This window comes from Haliaeetus leucocephalus, unplaced genomic scaffold, assembly GCF_000737465.1.
Source record: "Haliaeetus leucocephalus isolate CR32 unplaced genomic scaffold, Haliaeetus_leucocephalus-4.0 Scaffold751, whole genome shotgun sequence".
NCBI lineage: Eukaryota > Metazoa > Chordata > Aves > Accipitriformes > Accipitridae > Haliaeetus > Haliaeetus leucocephalus.
In genome coordinates, this window is record NW_010973187.1 from 3,704,618 (window position 1) to 3,732,075 (window position 27,458).

Here is a 27,458-nt window from a genome sequence, read left to right on the forward strand (position 1 = left end):
CCGCCGCCGCCGGCGGGGGAGGAGGGCGGCGGGCGGCGAGGAGCGCGGCGGGCGCGGAGCCTCAACAGCCCCCCGCAGTTCCAGCTGCCCAGCTACCAGGTCTCCATCCCCGAGAACGAGCCGGCCGGCACGGCGGTCATCGTGCTGCGGGCCCAGGACCCCGACGAGGGGGAGGCCGGCCGGCTGGCGTACTCCATGGAGGCGCTCTTCGACGAGCGCTCCAACGACTACTTCTCCATCGACGCCGAGACGGGCAGCGTGGTCACCGCCCGCAGCCTGGACCGGGAGACGAAGGACACCCACGTGCTGAAGGTGACCGCCTCCGACCACGGCTCCCCGCGCCGCCGCTCGGCCACCACCTACCTGACGGTGACGGTGAGCGACACCAACGACCACGAGCCAGTGTTCGAGCAGCCCGAGTACCGGGAGAGCATCCGGGAGAACCTGGAGGTGGGTTACGAGGTGCTGACCATCCGCGCCACCGACGGCGACGCCCCGGCCAACGCCAACATGCTTTACCGCCTGCTGGAGCCGGGGGCCGGTGACGGGGTCTTTGAGATTGACCCGCGCTCCGGGGTTGTGAGGACCCGAGCGCCGGTGGACCGCGAGGAGGTCTCCGAGTACCACCTGGTGGTGGAAGCCAACGACCAGGGCAAGGATCCAGGACCACGCAGCGCCACGGCTATGGTGCACATCACTGTAGAGGACGAGAACGACAACTACCCTCAGTTCAGTGAGAAGCGCTACCTGGTCCAGGTGCCAGAGGATGCCCCGGTGAACAGCCAGATACTGCAGGTGCAGGCCACGGATCGGGACCGGGGCAGCAATGCCCAGGTGCACTACAGCATCGTGAGCGGCAACCTGAAAGGCCAGTTCTACATCCACTCTTTCTCCGGTGCCATCGACCTGATCAACCCTCTGGATTATGAGACTATTCGGGAGTACACGCTCCGGATCAAAGCCCAGGATGGGGGCAGGCCTCCCTTGATCAACTCCAGCGGCATGGTGTCGGTGCAGGTCGTGGACGTGAATGACAATGCCCCCATCTTCGTGAGCACTCCCTTCCAGGCCACTGTGCTGGAGAACGTTCCTCTGGGCTACTCGGTGCTGCACGTCCAGGCCGTGGATGCTGACTCCGGGGAGAACGCCCGCCTGGAGTACAAACTCATAGAGTTGGCACCGTCCACCGGAGGTGCCCCCGTAGCGGGTGACTCTGGGTTCCCTTTTCAGATCAACAACAGCACAGGATGGATCACGGTGGCTGCGGAGCTGGACCGAGAGACTGTGGAAAACTATCACTTTGGGGTGGAGGCCAGGGACCACGGCGTGCCAGTTATGACCTCCTCGGCCAGCGTGTCCATCACTGTCCTGGACGTCAACGACAACAACCCCACCTTCACGGAGAAGGTGTATCACCTCAGACTGAACGAGGACGCGGCTGTGGGCAGCAGCGTCCTGACCCTGACAGCAGTGGACAGGGACGTTAACAGCGTTGTGACTTACCAGATCACCAGTGGCAACACCAGGAACCGTTTTGCCATCACCAGTCAGAGCGGAGGGGGGCTGATCACGCTGGCCTTGCCCCTGGATTACAAGCAGGAAAGGCAGTATGTGCTCACAGTCACTGCCTCTGACGGCACTCGCTTTGACACCGTCCAGGTCTTCATCAATGTCACGGATGCCAACACGCACCGCCCGGTCTTCCAGAGCTCCCACTACACGGTGAGCGTCAGCGAGGACAAGCCCATCGGCACCTCTATTGTCGCCATCAGCGCCACCGATGAGGACACGGGGGAGAATGCGAGAATCACGTACATCCTGGACGATAACATCCCCCAGTTCCGCATCGACCCTGACACAGGCACCATCACCACCCTGATGGAGCTGGACTACGAGGACCAGGCCTCGTACACATTGGCTATTACAGCCCACGACAACGGCATCCCCCAGAAATCGGACACGACCTACGTCGAGATCCTCATCCTGGATGCCAATGACAACGCGCCCCGCTTCCTACGTGACCGCTACCAGGGCTCAGTTTTCGAGGATGTGCCGCTCTCCACCAGTGTCCTGCAGCTGTCTGCCACCGACCGTGACTCAGGACTCAATGGCCGTCTCCTCTACACGTTCCAAGGTGGCGACGATGGAGATGGAGACTTCTACATCGAACCCACTTCTGGAGTGATACGCACGCTGCGCAAGCTGGACCGCGAGAACGTGGCTGTCTACAGCCTGCGGGCCTTTGCTGTGGACAGGGGCAGCCCACCGCTGAAAGCCTCTGTGGATATCCAAGTGACTGTGCTGGACATCAATGACAACCCCCCTGTCTTTGAGAAGGATGAATTTGACATCTTTGTGGAGGAGAACAGCCCCGTGGGCTCTATCGTGGCACGGATCAGTGCAGCTGACCCCGATGAGGGGACCAACGCACAGATCATGTACCAGATCGTAGAGGGGAACATCCCCGAGGTCTTCCAACTAGACTTGCTCAACGGAGACCTCACGGCCCTAATGGACCTGGATTATGAGAGCCGGACAGAGTACGTGATCGTGGTGCAGGCCACTTCAGCCCCTCTTGTGAGCCGGGCAACAGTGCACATCCGCCTCCTGGACCAGAATGATAACCCGCCTGTGCTGCAGGATTTCCAGATCCTCTTCAATAACTACGTGACCAACAAGTCCAACAGCTTCCCCTCCGGTGTGATTGGCAAGATTCCGGCTCATGATCCCGATGTGTCTGACAGCCTGGCCTACACCTTTGTGCAAGGCAATGAATTAAACTTGCTCCTTTTGGACTCTGCCACTGGGGAACTCAAACTCAGTCGCGATCTGGACAACAACAGACCCCTGGAAGCCCTTATGAAAGTGTCGGTCTCAGGTAAGCAAGCGTTCGAGGTTCATAAAGCGTGTAATTCTGCTTGTCAGACCAGTACAGGGGCATGGGCAGAAATAACCCACTTGCAGTTCAGTGCGCAGCTTTCCGTTTCCTGAAGCAGCAATTTATCTGTGAAATTTTTGGAGAGGAACCACAAAAATGTTTCAAGCCCATGTGCTGTGAAGTGGTGCGTTGAAGTTGTTTAGTAAACGTGGATCACAAGGGTAAATAAATACATGTGTGTGGAATGGTATATACTCCCTCAGTTGAGGTGGTACCTTAGCTGAAGCTTTTCTGATGTGGTTGCATAAAGGTAATAAATGATGTAACTTGCAAAGATGTAGGGAATGCACGTGCATCTGTAATGCCGTCTCCCCTCCCTCTTTTTTTTTTCTTCCTCTTACCAAATCTCAGCTTCTCTTTTTTTTTTTTTTTTTTTTTTTTAATCTCTGCTTTTTTAGCAACAAAACATGTTATTCCCTTCTGGCTGGTAGATCCTTAGACCTCAGACCAGTTCTCTGCTGGTGTGGCCCAGGTGGATGTGATGCTGGCAGAGCTGCGTTGGTTTGCATTGCCGGCGTGTGCTCCTGCGGGAAATGGCAACTCTGAAAGCCATGAGTTATGGCTGTGTAATAGCTGTGTAACGCAGCTAATTGTGCTGGAGTCGCTTTAGTAGTGCTAGGGGCAGATACTGGCCAAATGCAGCCCCAAAATCAGCGCTGTTGTGGAGAGGGAAAGGAGGAGAGAGGGAGGGGTACTGTGCCATTAACTTCCTTGGAGAATTTGTGTCTCTGTGTGCGTCAAGACTGTTTGATATCGTCCAATATATACTTTTCTATGAGCACATACATGCTTTTAGGATATTATTCTTTTTCTGCTTGGTTGCCTGTTTATCATGGAATTACTTTTTATGCCTCTAATTGTGGCATCAATCATGCAATGAGTAATTTCCTCTGCAGGTGCCACTCTATAAAGTTTACTGTGGACCTGATCCCATACTTTTGTTGACTTTCAGAGGTTTAACCAGATGCATTCCTTGCCGCTGCTCTCTGCATCCTAAAACTAATACTTGTATTCTTTCTGCAAAAAAACCCAGCTGAAAGTACTAGGTGCCTAAAATGACACTTTGGGAGAAGCTTCTTTTTGGATGGTTGTATCAAAAAAAAGAAAAAAATAATAATCAAACTGTGGCATAATCCTGGCAGCGCTTGTTTTACTGTAAGTAGTCATGGCGTGCAGCAGGGCCTCGGGGGAGCGAGCTGTGCTCTCCCTTGTGTTTGCAGGCTTGAGGTCCTTTTTGCTTCAGGAAAATGAAAGTGTTATTAACTGAGCTGACTGAATTTACTGTGGTGTATCACCTGGCAAGCCTTTCCTGGTTCTTCCAAAATGCTGGGGGGCAGTTAATGTGGTAAAGGTAGCTCATAAATGCCGTTTCCATGTCCTGCGAGGACTTGCAGAAAAAACAGACGGTTGGCTTGTGACCTTAAAGAAAAACATTTGGATTAAGGTGCAGGTGATTGCATGGTCACTGTCTGAACCAGTAGCTCTTTATCTGGTAGCAGAAGATAAGAACTCATCTTGAAGCACGAAGGTTGGAAAAGTTGTTTGGTTAGACTAGACGAAGAGTGTGTTCAGAACAGAAAAATAGGTGACATAAACTATTCCTTTCTCAATCTAATGATTTACGCAGTTTAAATGGATGAAATCTCAGGTAGGAGTGAAGACCTCTGTTTTCTTAAGTAACAAGAGCTTGATCATTCCAGCATCATTTTCATGTTTGGTGAAGGTGTGAACTTTGAAACTCTGATGTGATGTTGATCAAAACTGGCTGTCTGCTGCATGTCTTGAGATATTTGAAAGATTAAAGCTTTTTATGGGTAGGTTTTTAAAATAATTTTGACAAGCACTGAACTCCATTTGATGTTAATTTGGAGAAGTTTGCTGTTTGGAAATTGAAAGGGCAGAGTCTGGCAGTGTGTGATTAGTCCAGAAAAGTCTCACCTGCCTGCATTCTCTGGTTTATCTGATGCAGTCTTTAAAAAAAGACAGAGAAGCAGCTCAGACAGAAGTACTCCACAGGGTTATCTCTAAGTGTTGCAAAATACCTGCAAATCATCTGCTAAAATGACCTGCCAGTTAACTGAAAAACGTGTCTATGGAGTAGCCATTAACCTCTCAACCCAGACAAACACAAAGTCCTGCCCTGCTGCAGCTGCTCTTCAGGTCAGGGAAGGGTTGGAGCTCTTTATGAACTTGGGGAATTTGATCTATATAGGAGTCGGAAGTAACACTGCTGCTATAAAAATCTTACTTCCATCTAGCGATGTGTTGTGCTGTGGAGGCATGTGAGTGTGTGCAATGCTAGTGAGGAGCCGTGCTACTCAATTGAATTACTTTGAGACTTCGATACTTGGCTAAAACTAGCATTCTTTCATTTGGCTTGGGGATTATTCAAATAAGCACAGTAATTTTGGCCTTCTGCATATAAACAAAATTTAAGAATCATGAAAACCAAGCAAATGGAGCTAATTGGCTTTGTAAAACCTGAGAACAGCATGCTCGGCATTTAAAACTTACCTTAACAGTGTCAACATCATCAGAAGCTACGTGGGATGGTGGGCAGCCCTGGGCAGGCTCGGCGCATGCGTGGCTCTGCCTTTGCCCTGGTGCCATGGTACCTGCTGGGCTGTGCCCCCGCAGCAGGTCAGGAACCGACCCAAGTGGAGGAGGGAGGAATGTGGGTGGTGTGGATATATTAGCATTTTGCTATGGATCGGGAGGTAGCTTTTGAAGTCAGTCTGTTCTGAAGTGAAGCTCTCTGGGTGCCCCTCTGCCCATGACTGTCACAAAGAGCTGCCTGAGTGAATAAAGCGGACCCGTTTTGGGTGAAACTAATCCACATGCCCTCCAGGGGTCCCTTAAAAAGACACATTCTCCTTTTTCCATTGTACCTTCAAGGTTTTCCTACAGAAAGGCAGAGCTTGGCCTGCATTCCCGTGCCTGCACATTGTGTCATTAGGTGTATGTTGTTTTAACAACTGGGGTGAAATCTGGACCTTGCTGAAATCCTGCCCTTGCTTTCCAGGGTGGCAGGATTTTACTCTGGGCTTCTGAAGCAGGTGCTCAAGAGTCAATCAGTCTGTGATTTTTCAGTGTTACTAATAAATATATGACTTAAATTGACATGATCGTTAAAAACGATTACTTTCTGTCCACAGTGATGTTCATGATAACATTAAATTGGGATTTATTTGGCCAAAAAATGGGTTAAACATTGCTCCAGTCACATTGCATTTGCCCGTGTTAAACATACCACAGTCCCCACCAGCACTGGGTGGGACGGCTATGTACTGGCCTTAACTTTGCACAAATATTGCACAAGTTTGCCTGGGTATCACATTGCAAATGCTGCTGGCACCTGCTTGGCTGTGCTGCCACAAGTAGTCCCACTTATCATCGACGACAGCGCAATGGGATACAATAGATATGTGTGCAAACTCCACTGGGAACCCAGCCTAATTCACCAGTGCAGACAGAACCCAACCTGACTGGATGCTACCGCTTTCGAGTGGTCCAGATAAATGTAAAATATCATTATACAACATACAATCTATAATTTTGGGAAGGTAGTGCTCCTCACACGGTGAGGGATAGACACCCAAGCCTTTTTTAGGGCACACAAGCTCAGGTATCACCTTTTACATTTCTTTGTCTTTTAATCTCCAGTCGAATTCAGTGAGGTTATTGACTATCAGCAACTACAAATTAAGATAGAGCTCGTTTGTGTTGCAATAAACTTTTGGGATTTTTACTCAAGGCTGGTAAAGGATCTTCATTATTATTGTAATTTAAAAGTCATTATGCTAGTGATCCTGGATCTCCAGCTCTGTGCCTTCTCTGTACAAATGTTAAGAGAAGATGCAATACTTTGATTTAGCCCTTCTGATAAAGGGAAGGCCACCGCTGTGCCCGAAATGCAAGGCATTGGGGGTATTTGTGTGTGTGAGGAAGGTTTGAGATTAAAGGGAAAAAAGAAACTCGAGGGAAAAGGTGTCTCTCTAAGTGCAGGGGCTCCTTTGGGCATGGAGGGTGAGCGCGGGGCGACTGCTCAGGACGCAAGCCGGACACCTTGGCAGCGTTGGGGTGCACCCTGGCCTCGTGCCCCTGCCTTTGGGGAGCGAGGCAGATGGGGCTGCCGGGGCCTTTTGCGTTTTCGGGGGCAGATCCGCAGGTTGACTGGTTCTTTTAGGAGTGATGCTTCTGGCCTGCGAGGACTTGCTTTTAGGGTCAGTGAGGGGCAATTAACACCCAAACTGCTCTCTGTGGCCCCCCTCCCAGGGAAACACATTCCTGCAGGCAGCTGTGTTGGGATCCTGGTGGCTTATACAATTAGGTGGTGGAAACGGGCGGCTGGAAGCTCCTTTCTCCCTCCGTCCGGGTGGGAGGAGGTGTGTCGGCGCGTCTTGTGGCTGCAGGGCTTTTGCACACTGGCGTTCCTGGGGGCCTTGGACTTGCACTTCACAGGTGCATCCCTCACTAAGGGGAGCTGAGAGAAAGCAGTGGCTCAAAGGCTACGGAGACCAGGGAGGCAACGATGAGGGACCTTGTTTGGAAAGATGGCATGATACCGTGAGCTGCGGGATTGCATCTCCAGTCGTTACTTGGTGTATGAAGTGGGGCTGAAGTGAAGGATGACTGATAATGGTTAGTAGTGGAGGTTTTGAACATTTACATTTATTTTCCTAAAATAGCCAGTCAAGAGTAGTCACCATCATTTTAAAGTTAGGCTGGCTCCTGGATCTGCTGTGGTTATCTAAGTCCTTTATTGCATCCATATAGGTTCTATATTCTAATCTGTTCTACAGGTGAGATGCATTTTAGATGTGCATCCCTCCAGCCTGCAGGAATGCGACTTTCCCTTTTCAGCTGTATCATCTGTTCCAGCTGATAAAAAGCTGTGGCTGCCTTGTTGCTTTCCTATGGACTTCCTTCCACTTCATCCCTGGATTTCATAGGAGTGGTTTATTTTTGTTTCAAAAGACAGGAAAACTTCTATGGCTATGAGAGGAAAATATTTAGTGGAAGGCTGACTGACAAAGTAACTTTTTACTGAGATAAAAGATATCTTCTGCATGTAAATAAATAAAATAGGGAGTTACCTGCAGCCTAAGCTACTGTAAATAACAAGTTTCTTTGCTAAACTGGCCATCCCTAGTAATACTAAAAAAATAAATGTTTATCACAGCACACTTTAAAAAGTAAATGAGATGTTTTATTTCAGATAAAAGATATTTTGTCTGTCAACTTCTTTCAGAAAATGCTACTATGCAACATAGCTATCACTAAAAATGTTTGTTTCTCCCTGTTTCTCTCTGTGTACAGTGCAGGCTGTATGTTCCTATTTTTTTGTTACGCAGTTTTTATGAAGACATTTCTACCTTAGTATGTCTCTGTGGTTGAAGCATATGCAGATGGCACTTCTTAACCTCATACCACAAAGTGAAACCTTGAACCATAAATATTAGAGGTCACAATCGGTTCCTGGAGAAAAAAAAAATAGTGTATATCAAAGCCCTACATAAACCCAAACTCAGCAAGGCTGTTTGAAAACCCAAGGGTGTGTATATTTGCATCATCTTCTTGTTAACATTTCTGTACAAGCTATTGGGTTGCCTTGATTGAGAGGGCATGAGAAATGGCTTCTTGAGGCTGCAGGGGGTTTTGGCTGGTTTTGTACACACTTTGCTCAGTGTACCAGTAATTTTATTTTATTTTTCTATTGCCTAAGTGTTGATCCTTTTCTCAGTGATTTCTGGGAAAGAGGGAGACTTTAGGATAATAAGAAGAAGGTATAAGGAGAATGAGGCTGAAGATGTGAGAGGGAGAAAGATCTACTAGGCTTTACTTGATAACGAGTCTTAAGGGAAAGAGATTAAATTTAGAGAAGTGTGGTGGTGGGATTACCCGGAAAATTTTTTTCTCCAATTTTCAAATTATTTGCAAATGGGGAGATAGTTATAATAACCATTTTTAAATTGGATTAGTAATTGTTTTATATTTTTTGATTACTTTTTAAGCTTCAGGGTGTATTAATGAATTTATTTCCTTGGTGTATTCCCTTGTTGTGATTTGCTTCCCTCTTAGATGTCACTGAAGTGCTCTTCTGACTTGCATTTGCAGGTTGGGAAGAATCTTCTTTTATTCTCTTGTTCTGGTCACATGTTTCCTTGCAGTTCAGAATTGGTTTAGGCTGGGGTTGTGAAGCCTGCTGCAAACTGCCAAATACAGAATAAACATTGAGTTGTTGTCAACGGTGAAGGCAAAAGAACCCTTTGTTTAGAATACAGGAACAGTTTTCTAGGTTTGGATGTTAGGATGACAGTAAACCTGCAGTAGAAGTAGTGGTAGGGAAAGTAGGTGATGTGAAGCAGTAGGATTTTATACTTCATTATCTCCAACATCCCAAGCACTATCTGAGGAATTGGCTGGCTGCCGATAAAGCATGTAATTTTACAATTGCTCATTGAATGGTCCATTTTCCTTCAGCATATATACTTAATATCTTGAAACTCCCTTTCATTGTTGACTCCAATCTTTGAACTGAATAGATTTTCTGAGACATCCCTTGACTGAGGAATGTAATGCTAGGTTTTAAGGTATGACGTTAGGTGAAGATGGATAGCGTGCTCACCACTCTTCTGGTAGGGTGCTTGCTGGTGAAACCCTTAGCAGATGCTGGGATGGGAACCCAGGCATCCTCACATTTCCACCAGTCTGGTCAGAGCGTGGCCCTGGGAAGGGTTGGAGAGACTCATCCGTGGTCTCCTGCCTCGTCCTCGGGGTGTGCTGCAGGTCAGCCAGACACCCCTGCAGCTGGCAGGTTCTCTCCGGTGTTTTGGCTGGGTGCTCAGGGTTCATGGGTTCAGGGGCATGTGATAGCATGCAGCACCTATGACAGTGTTTACGGTTCAGCCAGATGTGTAGCTGCTGCATGTGTTGGCATAGCTGAGCTCACTTTCATCTGGTTATTTTGGGTACAGACAGAGGTGACTGCACCGTAGCATGGGTTCGGCTTGCGATTTCACTGCGCCGTTCGATTCCCTCATGGGTCAGGTGAGACTGATACAAAGACCGGGATGGGAATGTGGCCGCTCTAGAAGTTGTGACCAGAATTACTTTCTGGGCAGGAAACAAGCAACCTCTTCTAAACCTACATTCCACAAATACCTTTTCAATATTTAGTGGAGGCAACTCTAGCTGTAATGCTCGTGCATGGAGGATGAGTAAGGGGAGGATCAAATGTCAGACACAAGATCTGCGCTCTCCATCCCTTCTCCCTCTCTTTTATAAGCCCTCAGAATTTTGAGAGCCAGTTGGCGGCGACCGGCTTGCTACATTTGAGTGCTTGAGATAACAACACAACTTACCTGCTTACCTCAGTATTGCCTAATTTACAGGATTTGGGCAACTGTCTCTCTTGGCTTCCTTTGGCATACTGAATTGTATTTCCAAAAACATCTATGGAGAGTCTTTAGGACATGTACAAGGGTTAGAAGAGCTGAAGATATTCAGATCAGATCTAATGATCCTTTTTGGCAATCTTCCATGTTATAGTTTTTCTGTCCTGGTTTCTGTGGGAATGATGAAGTTTTTAGGTAAAATAGTACTCCAACTACTCTAACATCTGCTTTGCCATTTGAGAAACAAGTATGGCGGTGCTGTCTTTTATGAATGATAGGCTTTTTTGTTGTCTGCTCCTTTTTTTAAGACTATTTGGCCAAAAGATTGCATAAATCAGAGTACAGAACAAGTTGACAAGGGGCTTGGTTCTTAAGAGCCTTGTTCACAGTGGTTGTCCACTTGAAAGAAACTTCTGAGACCCGATTAAATTTAGTTTTGTCACTTTGTGTTTCTGTGACAAGTTACAGTTTTATAATCCCCCCCCCCAGTGTAGCTCTTTTTCCAGTGTTGAAAAACACTGAACTATTTATAGGTGTAACACAAGTTTCCAAAAGGGGCAGGATGTAATCTTCATGGAAAATTTTGAAATCTGCCATTGAGCGATCTCTTGTTTGTTTGGCGAGATTTGCCTAACACCTTTTTTTGTAAGACCCAGGTGCATACACTTTGGTTGAGATTTCAATGCAGTGCATTGATTTTGTTGGATTGAAACAGCATTATTGAAGGTACAGCTTGGCTCTTATGGTCAGATTTGTATCACCTACCATGATCTACCCACGGATCAGTCTGCCCAAAAATCAGGTATCTCTTCAAAGGTGGTCATGTATGTTGCAGCCATGATTGGTTGATAGGCAGGAGGGCTGCTAGCTGGAGTTGCCCATCTCACCCCACTGATTAAAGAGGGAATGCAAGTGACTGACTTGGGCTAATTGCCTTGTTGTTAGATGGCGAAAGTTCAGTGGGATGAACCCACCCTGAATGTGTGTGCCAGGACGGAAGGGTTTGTTTTCTTTTGTAGTGATGATTGTACTTATTTCTGTTACAGCAAACTACCTGTAGTAACAGGCTTAGCAGACTAGATGGAAAGCATGGGGGAGGCTATAATTTGCAGACAGGAAAATGTTTTGCCATGAATAATGTTAGGAAAGACTTTAAATATTGTCAAGAGTTTGAGTGAATGAAGGGGGAAAGTATGCTTTTATGGGGATTTGGCATTCAACAAAGAAATAAAATTTTAAAATACTTCAGAAAGATGATCTTCGCACTTGAAAAAAAAGCAGTTGGACAGAAAAGTAGGATTTGCTGGAGAGAAAGGAAAACTTTTGGACTTTGTTTCAACAAGTTGTTAATGCTGCTAAGCTGTAACCACCTTCGTATTTGTTCCAGTGTTTACACTTGCCAAGCACAAAAAAAGCAAATAAATGAAACGGTAAACCTGTAATAAATCCTCAGGGGACCACATAATAAACATAGACATGTTACACTTATCAAATACAAAGGAAAGTAATCTGCTTTCAGCACCATTGCTGAATGCGTGATAGATGTTACATTCCGTCAGGTCTCTAGCACTTTTGGAAATGATGCATCTGGTCAAAACATTTCAGTGCTTTTTGAAGGAGGGAGAAGGAGAGGCCATTGTTAACAACCATTGTCAGCATGGCACGTCCTGCCTGCTGTGGAGTCTGTGGGCTAGTTCCAGTTTCAAGGAGAAGCAAAAGCATCTGGACCCCACCAAAAGGGGCAAAGCAGCGGCTATCAGATTTGAGTTTCACAGACGGGATGGCCAGCACCCAACAGTCTGTCTTTGCTGTTAACTGCCAAGGGGCTGTTACGTTTGGAAGCAAATGTACTCAGGGTGATTCTCTGTAGCTGCCATGCCACCAGAGCATGCATCATGGGTACAAAGAACTGCTAGATCAGTTGGTTTTGCTCTTTCCTTTCACTAGCTCCAGATCAGACTCCTTGACCCTACTCAAAACTGATGTTACCAAGTCATTGAGTTTATTGGATTGAATTCCTTTCATAGCACTTTTGGACTTTCCAGGAACCAGCCCAGCCCTGCCCCTCATTTACTTGTGTGCTTGCAGCAATGTTCATGCTGGTTCTATTTCTAAAGAGACCCTTTAACGTCCAAGCTGTGATTTATTTATTTATTTAGCTGTCTGAATTTAGTTTATATCATGTAAAAGCTGTCCTACATTAGTGTGTTGCTTGTTTTAGCAGTGTGTGATTGCCAGCCTCCAGGTGCTGCAGGCACAGCTCAGCACGGCTAGGAAGAGACATTTGGCACCTTTCACACCTTAGGTCCAGTAGAGGACTTGTATCTAACCGTCAGATGCCACAGCGCCTCACTTTTAGGTGCCTGTTCCTTGCAGCGGTATCCTGGTTTAGGCAGTTAAGTGTCCTATAAAGTGGGAGTACTTGAAATACCATCCCGCTACAGCTTGGGCACTTCACTCAGCATAGCGATCAGGACACTTAACAAGGGCAGAGATGGGCTGGGCTCCAGCCCTTGATCTCAAAGCTCTTACTGTGCTATACATTAAAGAGGAGCCGAATAAGGTACAGAAGCTGTTGCGGGACTCAACGTTTCCCATCCCTTTGGTAAGTGCCATAAGCTACAGGGTCATGCTCACACTTGCAGGGCACTGGAGAGGAGGCTTTCTGGCTCACATTCGTGTATATGGGCACCTCCGCTTCAGTCGAGCAGTGGTATGGGCAGTCTGGCTTTGACCCTCAGCTGCTGAATTTTATTTAGGCCATAATAAAAGCTGGATCATGAACCGTTCAGGCCATGTCAGGACTAGGTCAGTTCTGTCTGTAGCCAGGGTCTCGGCTCTTCCCACCTGGGAACTCAAAGGTACAATAAACAAGAACCCCAGGGCTTTCCAGGGAGTACTTTCCTATTGATCAGAGCTGATTTGTTTGTCTTCTGGCTTTAACTATTTGTAAATGTATTTTGCTTTTATGTGGAGCGGCCCCCAGATTGGCTAAAGGGTCAGTTATGGAAGGATTCACAGGCTCAGACTTAAATTACGCTGCTAAATATCCAGAGTTCAACCCATCTTTGCCTACTGTTTAATCCTCTTTCTCACTGCAGTTTGCCGTGATGATAGACTTGCTAGTAATTATCAACATGTTGCCGCTCGTCGCTTGGATCCTGTGGCTTTTCCCGCAATGTGCTCACTGACGCTGCAGCTAGCCGACATTGTCCTGACACATACGGTAAAGGTCTCTTGGCAGCAATGGCTGGGTTGAACTATCCTGTCGGTTGACTTGGTTTCCCTTCTCACGGGGTGTATTTCTGATGTTGGCCTCCTTTTACTGACACAGTGTAATTTAGCAATGTGTGCTCTGCATGATGAGCTCTCCATCTGGCAGATAATTGCCTGCTAGTTTAAATCCTGTCTTAACTTCAGTTTCTCGAGATCACGAAACCTGCTGCTGCCTTCTGGTTGGTTTTGCAGGCTGTTTGCAAAGGATTTGTTACGAGCTAAAGCAACGTGGGCAAATTTCTGTAAGTTTTTTGGACTGTTAAGTAAAACAGGTTAACTTTTAGATCCTGCTTACTAAGCTATGTGACATTATTCTGCATTGAGTTTGGCAATCTAACAGTTGGGTTTGTTGACCAAGCTGCTGACAGCAGGCGCTGGTTGTTTGCACTGGTTATTCAAAGTGGGAACCCTGGGTACATCTTAGGACCTGGTGGATGCCGAAAGCTTGTTACACAAAACATGCTGGTGTTACTCCTTCCTTCTTGCTTATCTTCTTCCCCCCTCTCCCTTCACATTCATTGGATCTGTTCGCCGTGTGCTGTTTTACAGCGAGGCGCCGTGTCTGTGGAGTTTGCCTGCTGCAAGTTTGTACAGGGCTGTGCGCAGCAGAGACCTCGCAGGGGCTGCTTTTGTAATACCTGCTGTAAATAATTAGGGTAACCACCAGACATCGACTGCCTGGCTGCCCCGTGAGATAGCCAGATACGGATGGCGGCGCTGGGGACCGCCCCGGTCCTGGACGATGGTGTGTCCGGCAGGCGCTGGAAGCTGGCTGGCGGTCGCCCACCAGGCACGGTGCTTGCTGATGGTGTGGCAGCATCCTTTACCACTGCCTTCCCTCTTGCCTTTGGGGAGGCAGGGCAGGTTTCTCATCCATCCCTCACCCTCTTCTGGCCACCGTGCTGTTACTTGCCGTTAGGTGGGTGCGTTGGCCCAAGGGGAGGGGCAGGTTCTGTCCCTTCCAGGGATGCCCCATGAGATGCTCCCAGTGAACTGGTGACATTGCCCATGCAGCCTTTGCGCTCCCAGTGGCTGTTTTGGGGTTGGGACCTCAGCGGTGCTGGCTGCCAGGTGCAGCTTCCAGAGGTTTTGCAGCCACGATCCTTTGCCCCTCTCCTTGCACAGGGTCTCGGGGGCCACAGCATGAGGTGGTGACAGTCCCTCAGAGGTTTTGCTGTCCAGCACAGGCAGTTGTGCTACATCTGTGGCCAGCCCCAGGTCACAGGGTATGCTGCACACTGAATGTCAGTGTTTGTCGTCTTTGCAGTCTGTGGGAGCAACACCTGTACCCATGAACTGGGAATTTGGCCCAGTTTGGGTATAGACAGTGGCTGTATTTTTTTTTCTTATCCCCTGTGACAAGTTGCACTCGCCTTTACTGGCTGATTCCTTCGTGCCTCAGCTCCCTAATGGCTGTTAATAGCAGTCTCTGGGACTTTATTCAGCTTTAAGAGGCTTTAAACTAAGAAATTCCTATTTACTATCAACAGCGTTGATGGACATGACCAATTAATGGCAATAAACTCAGGTGAGAACTGAGAGACAAGGACATTTTTTCTACTCTATGCAGTGAACTTTTGTTTTGTATGAATGAGTTTTATAAACTTTTGTATTATCTGCTTTTAAAATATGTCACTTGCCAAGTGGCTGGGGATTTCTTAAGCTGAGATGACTGATTCACTCCTTGGCTCGCCCAACATGCATCAGACTGCACTGAAGTTGAGATGCCAGCTAGAATTCTTCATGCCACTGGTGGCAGTTGAGCATCCATCCCTTTTTTTTCCTGGGGGAAAGTCCTCCAGGAGAGGCTGTTTCGCCTGCTCTGAGGTGGTGTCAGTGACTCCCTAGGTTTTTGCTCTGCATCTCCTTCATTCAGACTTCAGCTGTCAGAAGATCCCATTGCTCTTTTCAAGGCCTGAAGGGAAAGTAAAGTGACAACTTTGATGGCCAATTTGAAAGCTTTCTCAGACTGGAAAGCGTCCCATGGGGTAAACAACTTACACTCTACATATCCCATACTGATCACATAGGATGGTGTTTTACTGGCTCAGTGCTGCGTAAAGTTGGGATATTTTCAGGTTTTTAAATGAACTTATATAAATGACTAATGATAAGAAAAGACTAATTAAATTTTATTCCTGCACTGAAACTGAATTTTAAAGAAATCAGTCTGAGATTTCAGCAGTTGTGAAATTCACAGTGCTGTTCTTTGCACTGTAGAGCCTTTGTGCTTACTGCTCTGTAGTCATATTACACGACATTGCCTAATACCCGGCAAGGCGTATTCTTGGCTCATTCAGCAGGTAAGGCTCCCTCAGGGTCACTGAATCCCTCCATGTACTCAGCAGAGAGCTCAGCCTGATGATTTTACTGCCACGCATCTGGGTTGGCATTTCCAGTGCTTTTTCCTTTTTGCAGTAGTTTTGCCTTTTATGATACGGTGATTATTAAAAGCAGGGCTCTGATTAGTTTTGTGACCAGTGTCATCCCTCTGGGCTTCCCACTTCTGGCAGTCAGCAGCTAATTTGCTGGTGGTCCGCCCTGGGGATGGGTTTTTTGCTGTTGAACACCCACTCCATCCTCATGGTGCAGTGGGAGAAGCCAATGGGCATAGGCACTTTGTGGAGATGCTCAGGTCTTGGGGCAGGGGCTTGAGGTCGCAGCTGAGAGCTGGTCCTCTAGCAAATGAGATGCTGATCCCTTAGAGCTTTAGGGTAATTTAATCACTTTTGGAAAGCACAATAATTAATAATCCCACACTAAGAAACCACCACTGCTTCTGTTCCTTATTAGACATCTTAATTTATTTTCCATTTCTGTTCTTAAGCATTTCATAGCAGTTAATTTTCTCTACGATAATTTATGAGTCACAAAATCTCTTGGAACAGATTAGCCTCCGTGTGACGGCTTTTCAGCACCTCTTGCATTTCCTTCAGTTGGATTGTGTGTTGCTGCTTGTTTAGAGGCAACGCTGCTGCTTCCCCGAGGAAAGCAATATATTGTTACCTGGGTGTGATGTGCCAGGACCACACTGCCCTCTCTTTGGAGACGGGGCCTCCTTATGTAGTATTTAAAGTGCTTATCAAATACTGGGATGGAAAATTATTCCATTTTCTGAAATTACACTATTTGGGTGACTTCTCTTGTCTAACCACTGTCTATGTGTTTGAGTTGGTTCAGAAAGATGGAAGCAACAGACCAGCTGAAAAATGCATTGGCGTATGGGGCTTCTACCACAGGGGTTTAAGTGGGGTGGGTTTATTAAGGAAAGTAAGGTATTACATGCTGTTGTACAAGGCACTACAAATATCTCATCTCTGTACTATTCTTATGGTTCCTAGTCAAGAAAAGTTAATTTCTATTGTAAAGAAGACAAGTTGGGGAACAGAGAATTTATTTCATTGGAGGTATCATTTCTGGTAGAAGATTGCATCTTTCATATTGCAAAATGAAAACCAAAGAGGACTGTGATCGCTACCTACCTCTCTGAAGTACTTATGGAAAACAAAGTGAAGAGCAGGGGAGTTTAAAGGAAAAAATCTGTAAGTGAACTGACTCTCAGTAAATTTAGGTGGGATGTTAGAAGGCAGTTTGAAACCTTTAGGGAAGCAAATTTCTGGAACAATCTCTCTGTGAAGGGATCCAAAGAAGTGTAGCTGGGTTTAAGATGAAGCTTGATAAATTAATGAATGCTTGATAGTTTATAAGTAATATTATGTATATACAACACACTTCCTTGAGAAGCTTCCTTGAATAGAAAATTGAACTTGTTAGTGGGAAAATTATTTCCTGTTCTCTTTTTGCTGCAGAAATTAAACACACTTATTAACAAATTGTAAATGCAATTAGCCCTTTGAACTGCCTGAGCTTGTGTAAGTTGTTGTGTGTTGATAACAGCATTGCTATCTTCTCCGGAACCTGGTATCAAAAGAAGATACAGAATCCACAAAGCAGCATGGTTCAGCAGATAAATGAATGGGACTGAAAGTTATTCACAAATGTCACAGGCTGCAAGTTGTAGGGAATCTGAGCCAGTCTTGCCTCTGGCTGTTACAGTCCTTCCCTTCCCAGCACCTGTATGACCTTGTGCTGGGCTGTTTCCATGCACCAAGTTGCTAAAAAGCCAACCTGCCATTAAAAAACCCCAAAACAAACTTCTGACTTAGCATGAAGAAACAGCTTAGTCCATCAAAGGAATATCAGAGACAGTGCAAGGGAGGAGGCAAGCTGATAAAAAGCCAAATTACCAATAAAAACCAAGCAAACAAAAAAGTTCTGACTCTGTGTGAAGAAACAGTTCAATGCACTATGAGATGAGTGCCAGTGCAAAGGAGGAGAGAGACTGTGGCAGCCAGCCCTTAAATTAGCTTAGGGCTGCTGTGTGTTTGCAACCAGAGTGTAAAGAAGAATACTCGTTTTTGTTGGGTTTTTTTGAGTAGGATTTTTATTACCTTGTGCTGGAACAGTTCAGCACATGGTTGGTCAGGTACCAGGGATGGTATAAAAGAGGAGGCAGTAATTAGGTGGGTTTAGGCTCTGCCCTTGGCTTGGTGGGTTCTCTGCTGCTGCTTCTTGGAGGAGATTATGTAAGTTTGCCCCTGCTTGCGTTCTGTCCTTTCTGGAAGGTAGAAAGTCTCTCGAAAGTCCTTTCAACATACGAAAAGGTTGTGCTGTCCCTCCCTTAGGCCAGCGTGACGACATTGACTGAAACTAAGGGGAGAATTTGTTCCAGGGCTCTGTGCGGGATACTCGGCACCTAACCCACACAGGCAAGTGTGTAAGCACTCACCGCTCTCTTCTGTGGGTACAAAACTCCCAGCTTTCGTTTGTGTGAAGTTCTGCCACCTAGAAGTTCTGCAGCTTGAACCTACCACAGATTTTGTGATGCAAAATGCAGCTGCATTGTGCTAACATCAAAACACTACAGGAGATTCAGTTAAACATGTTTAAAAACACCTGTCTTGGAAACACACAGAGCGCATGAAAATATTGTAATAAATGAATGCAAAAATAAACGACTGAATAATTTTAGTTCTTCATTCCCTGTAGATTGCTGCCTTTCTAGGTTTGTTAATTTTAAAAATATTAACAAATTTTGGTTAAAAAAGGTAAGAAATTCTCTGATAATAAGGATTTTACATTGAGAAAGTGTATGTATTTATGAGCTCTGGCTCAGTCCTTTGAATTATCTAGGCACTACTGTAACCGATAAGTGAATGCTGATAACCAGCAGTCCTTGTTAATATTTCAAGGACTCTTTGCAGCTATAGGGGAGCAGTTGGTAACTATCACATTCCTTTGCACTACAGGACAGGTTTTTTATTTGCTATCTTAATGGTGTTATATACATACAGGGTTTTTTCGAGCTCGGTTCACCTTGTCTCACAGCAGCTCCTTGGCAAGCAGCCTCATGAACTCTTTAAGATGCTTCTTACTCACAGAGGCTGGGCTCATTGCCTGCCCTGGTGTGGCTGGGATTTGGATTGCAAATTCCTGATCCGAACAAAGAGGAGGAATAGAAAAGGCTGGTCTCTGGCCTCTCTCACACTTTAGGAAACCTTGCTGGCTTCAGAGGATTGTACTCATAACTCTGGCTACACTTCAAAAAAAAAAAAAAAAGCTTCTGTCTTTGCAGAGGTGGGTGCAGCCCCACCAGTAGGCATGTTGCTAGAAGAGGGAAGAGAGACGTGGCTCCAGGGAGGCTGCTGGGATTTCAGGCACCATCTTATCTACAGCTACCTTGAGCCTTGTCCACACTTGTTCTCTTTTTTTCTCTTTTCCTCCTGCTTTGTTTCCTCAGAACTATGGGGCTGGGAATGAGTATTTTTAGAAAAGATAGAGGGTGAGGAAAAAAAACTGGATGGAGACAAACTGTGTGTGCAGGATGTGTCCACATGCGTTCCCTCACTGCACTCGTCAGCTGCACCCAAAGGCCTTACAATCTGAGAAGCAACTTGCTATAATTGCTTTCACGAGACAGTATCAACTGGGTAGGATTTGGCCTGTACTGGCTTGTGTTTGGTGAGGAGCAGACAGGATGAGTCAAACTAAACAGGGTGACTCATCAGAATCAGGCTTATGCGATGGTTTGTGTGTATAAAAATGCTCGGAGTTGGGCTGTCACGGTCGTCAAATCATTACCTCCCTTTGGTTTGCCACTCTTCAGAGCTGTTGGAGAAGACCCATAAAGTCCATGTCAGCCATAGTAAGAGCAAAAGGTGACCGTGCTTGGCTGATATCTAATTGCCTAGGGGCTCGAGGCAGAGACACTCATGTTACTGCGATACAGCTGCCGAGACTAAATTTGTGTCCTTGCACCTGGGGTTCCCTTTTTGCTGTCTCCATCATCAAAGGTGACCAAAAAAAGCTCAAACCACTCGTTTGTGTGGAAACCTGTACAGAGGACTTTGCACAATAGGTAGCGCTGGGCTAAGCGGCCCGTAATTATTCAGCATTTTGGCTTAGAAAGTGTGGCAGTTGCGTCCCTGAAGCCAGGCTTGTGTAGCATGATGAGGAAAGCTACTTTCGTGTCTCTTGAACTGTGTTTTGGTTTGACACCATCCTCCCTCTTACTCTTCTCTCGAACGTCCTTGTGTTAAAGATATTCACTGCGTGCCGAGATCTCCGCCTCTCTTGTGGCATAAAGTCACAGATCTTCATCCTAATGGACTCAGAGGAGCCAGGTGGAGGCAGGGAGAGCGCGCCCAGATGGACGCCAGGATTAGCCTGCCCCTCTCCCTGGGATTTATCACAAGAAATCCAGTCAGGGACGCTTTTCTCCTGCATGAGGAACCCTCCTTAAGAGGTGAACTGGGAGGTAGGCCCAGCTGCGGAGCCCTGGGAGAACTTGGTTTGATCTGCCGATGAGAGCGCTCTGGGGGACGCAGAGCCGGTGTGGCGGCTGGGAGCTGCCGCGGGGGCCCGAGGGCTGCGCTTGGCGGGAAGGAGCTGCGCGGCTCCCTCACACCGATCCCCGCAGACGGGAACCGTCTCTCATGAAAACGTCGTCTTGAATGTAATACGCACAGAACCAGCCTCTGGGAAAAGCTGGTGCTCGCCGGAGTTTTTTGGGTGTATCCCGCTCTGTGAGCGAGTTACCATTTCTGTGAGGTACAACACACCCTTTTTGGATGTGTTTGTTAGTCAAAAAGTACGCAGACTTCCTTCTGTTTCAGGAGAAGCGAGTCTGAAGGAGAGGCAGGTAAACAGTGAAAGAGGATCTCCTGGCACGGCTCACTTTAGGGCTAGGAGGCTGCATGGGGACTGGGATTTAGCTGGGCTGCCTGATTCAGCGCCATGTGTAGGTAATTAAGGTATGTCCTCTAATTAGCCTAAGTGGCCCTTTTAGTGATGTGTGAGATCAATGAGCCCAACTCCCATACAGATAGCAGAAAATAGTCTGGATGATTTTAACCACTGTTTTGCATGTTTAAGTAATTTAAAGTTAGAAAAGACCTGCCCTGCTAATGTTTACAGAAGCTCATTAAGCAAGGCAGGGATGCTTGCCTGCCCTGGAGGCTAAATGGCAGAGCATGGCTGGGCCGGCACAGCTCCCTCTACCCCATCCCATCCCAGCGTGGCCAGGATCCGTCCCTGGAAGTGAGCCAGCTTGGCAGGGCGCTCCTGCACCAGCCAAAAACCGCACCAGGTCCAGCACTGGCGCTGCTGCAGGTGATCGTATGTGGCACCTTGTTTTATTTACTACCATAAGTATCACCTCTCAGACCTGCTAAATTATATGAGGCCAAAGGGATGTCTCAGCTAATATCCCCACTCTAGCTCTGCCTGGTAACAAGTATTAAGGAAAGAGTATGAGAAACAGGACAAGTACAGACTGGTCCTTCCCTTCTTGCACTGTCCCAGCTCCTGGTAGGCAGATGTTTAAGGGCTTTTGGGGCTACAGGCTTCCCCTGGATCAATCATGGTGTTGACTCACCATGGGCAAGTCAGTGCCACACTCCATGGCCCCCTCATCTCAATCTGTTTAATCCCGCTCTGAGGTTTCTGCTTTCTCCAATGCCGGATCACAGTCTCCACCATTCAGAGGCACGCACTTGCAGAAATTGTTTTCTGTTAAAACATGTTGCCTGATCATTTCACTGGGTGATCATTAGTTTTTATATTGTGAGGAACAGGGATTATTTGTTCTTTGTTCCCCTTCTTGTTGTGATTTTATATTTCCTTGTAATGTCTCCCCTTAGCCATCTGTCTTCCCATCCTACAAGCAGTGCTCCTAGTCTTGTAACATACTGTGAAGATGATTTCTCCAGATGTGCCTCACTTGCCCAGAAGTGTAAATGAAAGCATCTTACTGTGAACGGGTGTATTTACACCCAAACCATTTCCAGGGAAAGGGCAAATTACAGAGGTGGTAACTGTGTGCAATGTTCTCAGGTGCTTTGAGCTTCATTTTTTTTCTGTAAAATTTTTACTGTGTGTTTACATCATTCTTTAAAACTCCTTTGCGAAACTTGCAAAGCTTCAGCCATAGAAACACCCGTCCCTGGATGGCTGCTGCTGGTGGCTGCTGGCTACTGTCTGAAAAGCAGTGGGGTGCCCCATCTAGTTTTTTGTTACTCTCTTTGCTCATCCCTCTAACTGGGGTGTTTTGGATACAGCTGATACCCATTTCACTACACAAATAGTAGCTATATTGCCTCCCCACTCATGTTAGAGCAAAGCTTAGTCATATATTTCAGAGAAGAATAAAGAACCAGGTGCAGTGAATGTATTTTTACATTTTTATTTGTATTTGTTGGCAGCCTTTTAGCCTGCAGATTGCCAACACAAACGTGGGCAGGAGAGCTGTGCTGGGCAGGGTTTGCTCTTGTCCCCGCGTTGCAGGTGATACAGGGTAGCCGTGACCTGGGCTGCGTTTCTTGTCAAAATTAAGATGTTTGTCCCCATTTGACTTTCAGTTCCATTTGGGCCCATTTCCAGGTAATTGCTAGTTGTGGAAACAACCAGGAGAAGGGGAGGGCGGGAGGTAGCCATGACTTCAGGGTCTCTGGCCGCCTTAAGCCAGCATGTGTGTATCACACCTGCCAAGCTGACCCCTGCGCTGGTGGCCATGCTGGGAGCAGGGACCATCATGGCTCTTTCATCCCTGGGGGAAGAGCTTGACTCAGGCTAAACATTTCACCCTGTTTGCCGGTTTATTTATTTGTTTATATATCTGGATACGTTTGCTATTATAACCACATTAATTGTGAGTACATCTGAACTGGATGCTTTAATTGCTATATGAATTGCCTTTGAATCTCTAAGGAAAATCCCTGTATTTTCCTTTAACAATTAATGCTGCCTTCCTGGTCGGGATTTTGCTTTGAGGTGGGACAGCTACAGCTGCCTGGTTTCTTAGACGCCTTGCTGAGCCCTTTGTGATAGAAAGACCAAGGTGAGTGTATGTGGCCACGTTTTTTTACAAAAGCTCTTCCCACTAAAATCAGAACAAACTGAATTTCTTTACTAAGCCAAAATCAGTTCAGGGAAGAATATTTCTGTACGCTTCAAAAAAAAGACCAAAGCAGTGAGAATATTACCTAGATAGCATATGGAGTTCAGGGCTTTGGGAGCCTCGTGGTGCTGGGGGAGAGGCTCTTCACAGGGGCCCTGTCACCAGCCCATAGGAGAACGGCTTTACCCAAAATGGGAGCTCAGAGCTTGCCTCGAGGCTAACAAGGTTGGATGCATATTATTTTTAGGTGTTAGGTTTCAATTTGTCTCTATTTACTAGTTTAAAGAAAGACAAAAAATGAAAACCAGAAAATCTTAAGCAACATTGTTTAAAGGACATCAAAAGAAAAGTGTTTGCTGTTTTTCTTGTGTTTATGTTTGCAGACCGTAGGATCTTGGTCTTGGTCCCATTTTGGATTATAAATCACTGTAATAAAATGAAAAAAGCCAGCAACTCGACTTTGCCTTGCACCCAAGTATGATAGAGCATTTGCTTTATTTAATTTTTTAAAGTTTTTTCCATATATGTTTTTGATTCCACTTTTAGTAGGTGAGACTTAACCAGAATCTTGCTGGTGGTGTCTCAGTCACAGATGATTGAGCAGGGAATTATTAACCCAGTGTAAGAGCTAACATGAGGATTACTGGAAAGTTCCTGCCTGTGTCAGCTTTAAGTGAACTGTGTTACTGCAAAAGCTGTGGAAAGTTCAAATTGCTTGAGATCGTGCCAAAGGACTGTCAGTGGTCTTTTGTTAGATGCTGACCACCTCAGGCAGGGCTCACAAAGAGAGCCTATTTTTTTTAAACTAAGCAGTGCTAACTCTGTGCTCCAGAGTTACAGCCTAGCTGCCTTCCCCTACATCAGCGTCTGGGATATTAAAACTGATTACCAGTATCTCTCCAAAAGCCTCCAGGAGGGAACCTGGCAGCAGCATGACTCAGGTCTTCCCAGCCTTAATGGGAACTTACTGCAAAGCTCCAGTAGTCTTGTGGACTGCTGGCTGACCTCTCCATATGGCTGGCACCTGGGTTATTGGTGCTGAACTGGACATCTCTGCTGATGTTGAGCCCTGCCAGATTGATATACCATTGAAATAGAGCAATACTCTGGACGGTCCAGGTGAGGCTCCGCGTCTTTTCTTAAGCAATGCAAAGCTGTGATGGAGACATGAGATGCCCTCTCCATTACATATTCCTGCTCTGTACAGCCTGCATTGCTCTGGGGGATCTCAGATATTGCGCCGCCGTAGTTCTTGTGGAGCAGAAGAACCTGAAATGTCATCAGGTGCTTTGAGGAAGAGGGTCTTCAGTGCTTTGTGGCCAAACCTTTCTATCAAATCGAACTGGAGTTGGGAGGCTGGATGACCCCTGTTTCTCATATTGTCATTTAAACCATCCTCCACTGTAGAAATGAGGTCCTTGATGCCAATATCTGCAACATCTGGATTTTAGATCATTTCACGAGGAACTTGTCTAGGTTGCCAACCCCCTGGAGACAGAGGAAGTGGTGATACCATCAGAACCAGGAGCAGTTCTTCACTGTCAGTTCCTGGAGAGTTCAAGATCACCCTCCAGGAAACTGGAGTATGTTGAAACGTGCTGTGCTGTTGTACCTTGTGATGGGAAATGTCCAAGTGGTGCCTGCAAGAGGCTGGTTACAGGGCAGAGCAGTGGGGACTGCAGGGGTGTCTGTCAGTTCCCCAACTGCTCAGATCTACCAAAGCTGTACATTGCCAGCAGCTGCCCTGAGTATGTGACCACAGCTTTCCTATGTGTTCCTAGAGGACACTGAGAGGACCAGCTGGAGAGCTGCACATCCTTGTTGCCGGTGGAGCTTGGTGCTCTGTGGGTAGAGTATCCTGACACAAATCTCCAGACATGAACACATTTTGTTGAAACAACCTGGTCAGTGGCACTGGTCAGTGGCACTACACCAAAAGTGGCAAAATTCGTTACTTTTGGCTTCTCTTGCCTTTTCACCTCTTTTCTAGATTGATTGACCTGTGTCTTCAGCTTTAGCCTGGGAGGTGTTGCCTTCTGGGCTGATTTTTTTTCCATCACTGTCAGCAGATCGGTGGGGCTGTGCCTGACTTTCTGCACCTGTGCCTCCATTGACTTTGATGGATGCATGAGTTTGTCACTGTTCAAGCTACTCCCAGCTTGGCTAGCATTCGTCCTAGAGGACTAGACAAGGACCAGCCTTTGTCTTAGCTGGGAGACAATGTCATCTATGTAGAGAAGCTATAGATAGCCCAGGGCTAAATGTATGCTCACATAGCTCTGCTGCTCTTGGAGCAAGAGGCTGCATTTCGGGAAAGGAATTTGTCACTCTCATAATTCAGCAGAGAGCAGCATTGCCAGTCCTGCCCCTTTGGCATGTCCTGACCGCTCCCAGAGGTCCTCACTAAAGGTCCTTTTTGCTTGGTCTGGGGGGCTGTGGGCACAAAGCCTTAACTGGGTGTCGTGTCTTGAAGTGGGATCTGGCTGCCTGTCCCTTTACTGATGTAATTTTTCTGACAAAGCTTATTTTCATTAACTGAATGTATAGGCATTCATAAATTGTTTTCTAGGAAAATTCCTCAGATCCTGTGGCAGAACACTTCAGAGCTTAGTTTCTTTTTCTCTGATGGTAGCATGGCAGAGACACAATTATTACCAGTTACTTGGTGGCTTATGTACTGTGAGAGGTCTATAAATATCCTTGTACTGCAACATTTTTCATGTTTACTGTGTGTCTGTATGTGACCATATCCCAGTATATCACTACAACTATTTTTGAGGTCAAAATATTGAGAGATCCACTATTCTTCCAATATTTTAACCCGTAAACAGTGGCAGTAGCATGAGACAAGATCTTGTATTAGTTTGACCCTTTCAGTGGCTTTCTGAAGCAGCAGATCCTAGTGAGGGTCACAGGCACAGATATGCAGGTTTATGTGGGTTCTTCCAGAAATAGCGGTGTTTCCCCAACCCCTTTATTTGTTGTGGTTTTTATTGTAACATCTCTTTTTCTTATAACATGTGTGCTGCTTCTAGAGGAGAAAGCTCAGTACAGTAGTTGTACTCTTAGTAAGTCAGAGACTACCTTGCAGGAGTATATTCTGCTCAGGTACATCTTACATAAAATAACCTCCTTTCTTTTAACTATTGTGCGTTGTGTAACACTGTATTGTTATTGTATAACACTGAAACTCTCTTTTTTTGTGTGCATACCTATACGTGTGAAGAACACTACTGTGGTAAAAGTAAACAATTCTTGCAACGTGTTGTTATGGCCGTCAGCCGCCAATGCAGGCGGTTGCTTGAGTGTGCGTATAGCCTTTCCATCCCTCAGATTCAATAGCAACAGCTGCTAGGGCTTTTGTGCTGGCTATGATTGAAAAACCACTCTCTACCTGTTTCTTCCCGTGCCGATCCACCACCCCGGCAGCAGTTTGCATGCAAGCTCTGGGTAGCAAGACCATTCGTACAGTGTGAGGCTCCAAAGTCCTCATTTTGCACTCCATCATCTGCTGCTGTTTTAGCTGTGCCACATAACCTGTGTTAATTTATTTCCCTGTGAAAGTAGTAACAGGTCAGAAATCAGAGCAGAATATGAGCTCGCTGGAACTTGGGTGGGTGCAAATCCTCACTGAAAGGGAAAACCGGGTGGCCGCATGGCTGCAAACCCATCCTGCGGGAATGCAAAGCCTGTACAGAGCTGCACTAACGTGCCTCTGAATTCACACCAGGTTGGAACTGCACTGTGAATATTGAAGAGTCTCTTTTATTGTATTCCCCATGAGGTAATTCTTATGGAATAACATCAAATTGCTGATGAAAGGGAAACCCTTTGTTTGCTTATTTTAGAGAGAGATGGCAATATAGTACAAGAAATGCTCTGTAAATGAGTTGCAAGAAATGGTTGCATTTGGTTTTGTTGATGGAGACGTTGCAGAGACTTAGCAGATAAAGACTGACAAATGTTAAAGGATGTTTATTGTGGATTGAAATAAAATGCAAATTTGGAGAGGGTGCCTCATGGTTCTCCTTATCTGTCCTTATGCAATACATCTTTATAGGTTTGCAAGCTCCTGAGGTACCAAAACCGTTAGACCCCAGAACACCTATGTTTTACACAAATTATGCTTATGGCAGATTGTTTTGGGTTTTTTTTTTCTTATTATCTCTATTGTTTTTTCCCATTACAGAAGCAATCTTTTGGCCAGCAGTAATGCAAAATTCCTGGTTCTTTTTGAAAGCTGCTGTTTGCCAAAACGGTAACCTCATAGATAATCTTCTTGTCAGTAAGGCTTTTAACCACAGTTTTGGCAGAGCCTTGAAACATGCCCTTTCTCAGGAAAGAGTTGTCTGGGCTAGAAAAGCATTGGCATTAAAAAGAGGTTGTCATA

At 46.3% G+C, this 27,458-nt stretch overlaps 1 protein-coding gene across 1 annotated transcript in view; it reads left to right on the forward strand.

Annotated features, from left to right (window-relative positions):
* Nucleotides 1-3: 3 nt before the first annotated feature.
* The window catches only part of CELSR1 (cadherin, EGF LAG seven-pass G-type receptor 1), a gene marked incomplete at its 5' end in the record, with an annotated part of 173,166 nt that continues 145,711 nt past the window's right edge, over nt 4-27,458 (forward strand). The window contains one exon of the mRNA XM_010581081.1: nt 4-2,878. Within this exon, the coding sequence (XP_010579383.1) occupies nt 4-2,878 (2,875 nt within the window). The remainder of the gene's footprint in view (nt 2,879-27,458) is intronic.